This window comes from Nicotiana sylvestris, chromosome 9 (assembly GCF_000393655.2).
Source record: "Nicotiana sylvestris chromosome 9, ASM39365v2, whole genome shotgun sequence".
In the NCBI taxonomy this organism is placed as follows: Eukaryota; Viridiplantae; Streptophyta; class Magnoliopsida; order Solanales; family Solanaceae; genus Nicotiana; species Nicotiana sylvestris.
The window spans coordinates 181,687,517-181,694,887 of record NC_091065.1 but is presented as its reverse complement, the minus strand read 5'-3'; the positions used below and the strand labels follow the sequence as shown (position 1 = coordinate 181,694,887).

General features: G+C 32.9%; 1 protein-coding gene across 1 annotated transcript; it reads left to right on the top strand.

The window, feature by feature from the left end:
• Positions 1-670: 670 nt before the first annotated feature.
• On the top strand, positions 671-4,845 carry LOC104210368 (probable NAD(P)H dehydrogenase (quinone) FQR1-like 1). The gene is made up of 4 exons (XM_009759263.2): positions 671-807; positions 2,270-2,363; positions 3,144-3,406; positions 4,501-4,845. Exons 1-4 carry the CDS (start codon positions 686-688, stop codon positions 4,730-4,732), a joined length of 711 nt encoding a protein of 236 aa, XP_009757565.1. The 5' UTR covers positions 671-685; the 3' UTR covers positions 4,733-4,845.
• The last annotated feature ends 2,526 nt before the right edge of the window (positions 4,846-7,371 follow it).

Below are 7,371 nucleotides of genomic sequence, written 5' to 3'. Positions count from 1 at the left end.
ATTCTGGGTAGCTTAATATATTAAGATTGTCATGGATTCCCACACTCTTTTCAACTTGTTATGGTTTAATTGTCGTTAATCACGGAAAGGTTTAGGAATTGTCTTATGATCTCTAACATTGACTTGCCTAGCAAGTGATATATTAAGCGCTATCATAGTTCCGACGGTGAGAATTTCGGATCGTGACATTATTTTTCCATCTCAAAAGCAAGACAGTTCAATTGATGAGGTAAACAATAGAATAAGGAGTTCCACGAAAGCAAAGAACAAAAAGAAAAAAAATGAAGTATAATTATTACGATAATGATGTGACGTGACATAAACAGAATATGAAGAATAATTAATTAAAAGAATGATGCTGCAAATAAGCGTAATCATCGCTAATTAATCAAGCCATGAAGCCAGATCTGAAGTGTTTTTAAGAAACCAAAAATACTAGTATTACCAAGTGTTGTGACGCGATAATTGGAATCACTATATTTAATCAAAGATTTTGAACTTAAATTCAACGAATAAAAACACTCTTGGTATACAACGTTATATCCTTTAGTAGGTTTGTTTTTGACACCATTTCAAATTAGTCGAGCTAGTGCGTTTCAAACACGAGATTCCTAAAACAAAAAATAAAAATAAATAAATAAAATGGTCAACACCATGGGTATTGGTTCCCTCACTATATAAGCAGATGGGCTTTCCCACTCTTTTCCTCTCCATAATCTCTTTGTATTCTGATTCATTCATTCATCTACCATTTCCTCCCAAGAAACAGCAAAGCATTCCTCCAATGGCAACCAAAGTCTACATTGTGTATGTGTATTTCTCTTTCTTTCTGTCTCTTATACATTTGAATCCAATGATATAGTATTATTATCAAATTTTATTTGCCTAGACGTACTCGTATGTTGAAATTGAGTTGTAAATAACAATTAGGATATTGGTTTCGTGCCTGTAACTGAGTCCATGTAATCAGGGGCGGAGCTAGGGCGGCCGAAGGGATATAAGGTCAATATTTTTTATGTAGACATATTAGATGTTGAATCCTCCTGAGCTTTTTAGTGTGTTTACTTTCTTTCTTTCTTTTTAAATCCCTTTGGTAAAATTTTTGCTTCTTTCACTGTATTTCACATAGATCAAATGCATATGTATCTAGAGGGGTTTTGTTATTTATGTTGGTTGGTTTTGGAAAATCATTTCTTGAATAAATTGGATTGTTGGTTTGAATCTTCTTCTTTTTTCCCCTTTCTATTCGTTTTTTATTTATTTATGTGGTGTTCAAATGATCCTGGGTTTGTGCTGCAAAAGATGGTAAATTGAACTTTCTTGAGATAATAATTGAAATCCTGAAATATCAACTAAAATATGCCATTTAAGACTGGGTGATAAACAAGCACCTCAAGGCTCGTTTAGTATTAGGGATAAGGGATAATTAGTCCCGGAATTAAATTTAAAATGAGTTTGTCTTATATTTGTTGGGAAAAAATCGTGATATAATAAATTTCGGGATTAATTATCCCATGATTATAGTATTTTTTTTTATTACTATGGGAGGATGGGATAAATCCCAATATAATTATTTTTGAGATAATTAATCATGGAATAACTTGTTTCCCAACCAAACGACATGTGAAAGATTGTAGTTTGACGGTCAATGAAATTGGAGTTGACCATGTAAGATTAGGGATCAAGGCAAAAAAAAAAAAAAGTGCCCCCTCTTATATATACTTCCATATAAGAAGAGAAAAAAGGATTGAGTAATAAGCATTTTATAAATAAGTTGTGAATTGAATTCCGTGCCGCTTTCACATTGATCTTAGTGATGTTAAATTGAATAGATAAAATGTTATCCTTATTGGTTGGAAAAAGAAGTTGGTCTTTAAGCAGAGAGAGGGAATTAAAATTAAACTATTTATTTAATTTATTATGTTTGAAAATAGTTATTTATAATTAATTAGTAGATTTTTTTTAATACATATATATGTTCAAATGAACGCGTAGGCCGAATTCTATTATTCTTCGTTGAGTGATTTGCGATGATTGATTGATTTCTGGTTTACAGTAGTATGTTGTTTCCAATTGGACTATCCACATCTTTTCACATTATGATTTATGATTTATTTGAAATAGGAAGTCAACTTTATGTTTCCTAAAATAGACCTTAAGTATTTTACTTTAATGTTGGATTTCTTTTTTTTTTTGTTTGGTTCATTTGATTTTTATCCAAGACTTTAAACAATTAAACGTTGACAAAGAAAACCACAAAATTATGCAGTTACTACACCATGTACGGTCATGTTGAGAAGCTGGCACAAGAAATAAAGAAAGGTGCTGCATCAGTTGAAGGGGTTGAAGCTAAATTATGGCAGGTTCGTTCTGGCTTGCTCATGCTAATATTTTTTTAGTTACTTATATAACAATAAACTCAATATAATTCCACAAGTAGGATCTAGGAAAGATAACGTATACGCAAATCTTACCCTTCCTTGTACTAAATAAAAATACTTGTCCTTCATTGGTTGTACGAAGGTTTCTAAATGGGTTTAGAATAGTATAGTAATCAAATAGTTTTCTTAATATGTAGATTCACATACTTTTTTTCATCAACATCATGTTGGATTCATATTGTCTTGAGGTATTGAATTGGATGTTGAAACTCTTTCATATTGGTATCAGAGTCAAATTTTGGTGATCCTGTTTGCACAAACTACTTTCTGTCCTCTTTATTGTAAATCCTGCTTATCGAGCCACTGACATAGCACATGTGTCGCCACTCATTAGCCTGTTGAGCCTTATCTGTCAATCAGTACTTCAGGCCCGTTCCCATTGAGAAAAAAGTTAATATTAATAAATAAAGAAAATGTAAGTTCAAAAATCAATACATGTGCAAAGCATATCGAAGAATATATATACTTGTCCCTCACTAGTTGTCTAAGGGTTTCCCAAGAGGTTTATGATGTCTCGAGTCAATACCATTGACTTAAATGTTTTGGATTTGATGCTTTAATTAACCTAAGACAATTCAATTATGTTGAATCTTTTAGAGAAGTATAAATACTGGCCACTAGAATGTTTGTTGAAGCTAAAAACTTGATAGGCATATGCTTTGCTTATTTAGTCAATTTTATATGAATATTTGATTTGAACAGGTACCAGAAATTCTTTCCGAAGATGTTCTTGCAAAAATGCATGCACCACCTAAAGGTGATACACCAATTATCACAGCTGATGAACTTGCTGAAGGCGATGGCTTCGTATTCGGATTCCCAACTCGATTCGGAATGATGCCTGCTCAATTTAAGGCGTTTCTTGATTCAACTGGAGGTTTGTGGAGAACTCAACAGCTTGCAGGCAAACCAGCAGGCATTTTTCTCAGCACCGGCTCTCAAGGAGGTGGCCAAGAAACTACCGCGTTAGTCTCCTGCTTTCTCTCTATCAATTCATGAATGAAAAAAACTTTACTGCACTCGATATTCACATCAAACTCGATAAAATATATGAAGTTTTTTCTTGCATAACCTTATACTCCCTCCGTTCAATTTAGATGAACTAGTTTGACTCGGCAAAGGGCTTAAGGAAAAAAAGAGGACTTTTGAAATTTATGGTCTTAAAAGCTTAACGGGTAAAAGTTTTGTGAGGCCATGATATTTGTGTGGTTATAAAAGCTTCTCATTAAGGGTCAAATAAGTAAAATGAGGAGTTTAAAGTTGAATTATTTCGAATCGTAGAAATATGTCATTCTTTTCGAAACGGACTAATAAGGAAAGTGTGTCATCTAAATTGAAACGGAGGGAGTATCACTTAATCAAGATTAATTAATACTTCATCTGGTACATATAATATGTCTTTTAAGGTTTTTGCACACCCCTTGAGAAAGACATAGAATAACCTTGAGAATAAATAACCTAAAAAGCCTTCCATCCAACCGTTTAAACTAAAAATAACAGGCGAATGAATATTATATTTATATATATAATATGTGTATAATCATATATAATTAGGAGTATATAATATATGTATACTGGTATATACTGGCTAGAAAAAGTACAGTGTATCCAGCCTGCTATTTGTGTTCAGATCTCTAACCTTGACCAATGACTATGTTTTGTCTTTCTCATAAATATCTCATTTTATTAATACTCCACTGGTTAGAGCAGTAAGGCTGAATTTGAAGAAGAAGAAGAAAAAAAGAGTAATAAATATTTCTTGATTTTTTAAAACGTCAAATATTTTGGAACAAAATTCATTTTGTCACTTAACTTTAACAAACATGATTTTTTGCTCGAGTTGTGAAGTCTGAAAATTCAATGACAAGATTTATGAAAATTTGAGGAATCTTTCCTGAGCCGAGGGTCTACCAGAAATAGCCTCTCTGCTTTCTCAAAGGTAGGGTAAGGTCTGCGTATACTTTACTCTCCCCAAACCCTATTTGTGGGACTATACTAGGTATGTCTTCGTTGTTGTTGTTGTTGTTGAAGATTTATGAAAATTTGAGGAATGTTGCAGGTTGACAGCCATAACACAGCTTGTACATCATGGAATGATATTTGTTCCAACTGGCTATTCATTTGGAGCTGGAATGTTTGAGATGGAAAAGATTAAAGGTGGAAGTCCTTATGGTTCTGGAACTTATGCAGGAGATGGCTCTAGACAGCCAACAGAGCTTGAATTGGAACAAGCATTTCATCAGGGGAAATACATTGCCACCATTACAAAGAAACTCAAAGGCTCTGCCTAATTGAATCTTCCCTACTTGACTTTTCAGTATTAATGCAATTTCTTTGTTTTTTCATATATGTAATTCTCTTCAAGAACAACATTCTTTGCTTCAGTTTAAAATTGCATTCGTTATGAACTAAGTATCAAAATATTGATGTCGGTCATTGGTCATTTTCTGTTTCGAAAGTTGGTTTTACATGGTTAGATAATAGTATACCTGATAATATTATAATATTAAAGGCAATTTTGTCGTTGTTCTTGATAAAGAAATAGACGTTGGGCTTAACAACACCAAAAGCTAGCTTATGAATTGCCTCTCACCCATCCGATGTGGAAACTCTAACACCCCCACGCCGAGGATTGGATATGTGCGGTGTGACAAATATAAAATTAGGGCCCAATATAAGGTGAAACAAGAATTGGATGGACCTTGCTCTGATACCATGATAATGAAATGGACTTTGGGCATGAAAAGAACTTATCTATGATCTGCTTATTTCTAAGAACATATCATCAGCTTTGTTATTCGCTTTCTGTGGCCTTTTTTCGAATATTGAGTGGGTAGACCTAGGACGAATATTCCATATCTGTTTTTTCTCTTTTTCCTTAGACTTGTGCATATAACAACCTTTCCCCCACCCCAAAAAGAAGGAAAATATTAAGGTCTTAAATGAAGAATTTATTGCGAATAAACGAGAAAATATTTAAGAAATTGAGAAGAAAATACAAGGTACGTACTGCCACTGTCTCTATAGTTAGGTCACTGCACAATCAGAATCCAATATTGAACTAGTTAAATTGAACAATTGTATATTGGTGATCCAGTCCATATAAATTTGCCAAACTACATAACTAAATTGTGAGTGGATGTCACTCTTTAGTGTGCTTAAAGAGAAACAGCTTGCTTGATTTCTTCAAAAGAAAATAGCACGTGAATTTCTATAGGGTCAGATTTTGCCATGGCTATAATCTGAGAATATGATGTTCACAGTATAATAAAGCAAATGAATTTTTTGAAATTAGGTTTCTTTAAATTATTCCACTAAGGTATATCCACTTATCCCAAAAAGAAAGTAAACTCAAGTGCGGAGCGTATAACTGCTGAAAGCATCTAAGTAGTAAGTTCATCTCAAGATGAGTAGTCTCCTATTTCATCTTTTCCGGAGCCTCCGGTAGCACAACCAAGACAATGACGGGTTCTCTATCCCTCCTGGATGAAACGACAGAAGTTTTTTTTGAGAATTCAAGAGATTACCAACTTGACCTTAGCCGGAGTATCATTTTTGAAAAAAATGACACTGTATAGCCGCTGTAAAATTAATAGCCGAAAAAGTATATAAAATTTGTATAATTTTTGTATATAACATACAAAATGTATGTGTGTGTATATATATATATATATATATACACACACACATACATTTTGTATGTTATATACAAAAATTATACAAATTTTATATACTTTTTCGGCTACCAAATGTAAATAGTTTTTGGTGCGTGCTAAAAGTAATAATACCCCATTTTTGGTTATTTACTAAAATCCCCTTTTGTAGGGGAAGGATGAATGGTAGTTAGTTCGGATTTTTCTGGTAAAATAGTTTAGAAAAGCTTTTTTTTTTTTTTTTAAAAAAAACGAGATTGGAGCAAATTAAAGCCATCTGCTATTTCCAAGAAAATATATGAATTAAATTCAATGCTTTATATTTACTGAAGAATGAAGGTGTATATATATATATATACTGATGCCCTAGGGTTTGGTATGACACCGATCAACCAATCAACTCAATTGTCATACCAAAATTGCATAAGGTGATAGCAAGAGATGCTAATATAATGAACAAAAGCTTTCAACCATTTTCAAGGGATTCGATTTTATATAAACTTTAGCATTTTTTAAAGATATGCTTAAATAGGAAAAAAATCCTTAAAAGTTTTATTCTAACAGGTTTTTCTTTGTGGATTGTGGTATTTTATGATTTTGACACTCATTAAAAAAAATAAACGACTTTAAAGAACATGTTATGAAACAATAAAAGAAAGAAGAAGAGTATTGCAGAGAAAAGTAGAGAGAAGAAAATTCTTATTTATATGGGATGAATTACAATGAAATATAACCCTCTATTTATAGGGAGATGGTGACTTAGCCACCAAGTAATAAACCCTAGAATCTCTCTAAATATAGACATTCACCATAAATAAATTTTATTTGTAATACTCCCTCTTGAATGTCTATTCAATAGATAATGTGGCTCGTTAAAACCTTAATTAAAATAAAACCCAGTGGAAAAAATTCTAGTAAAGGAAAAAGAGTACACATGTCTAACAATACGCCTTTTGGTTGCCTCGTTAAAAACCTTGCAAGGAAAACCTAGTGGGACAAAACCTTGTAAGGAAAAAAGAGTACAACGCGTATTAACTCCCCCTGATGAGAGCATCAATTCACATCCTTGAGCCTTCGCATTCCAATCTTGTGCACCATCTTCAAAAGATCATTGGTAGAGACTTGATAAACAAATCAGTCATATTAAATGGTCATCACTTGTTTTAAAAGTAAATTCTGCTTTCCGAGGCCTCAAAAACGTCTTTCGGCATCACCTCAATTTGCGTGCACAGTCCGGACGCGTAGCCAGAAAGCCATTATGTGAAAATCTGTGAAAG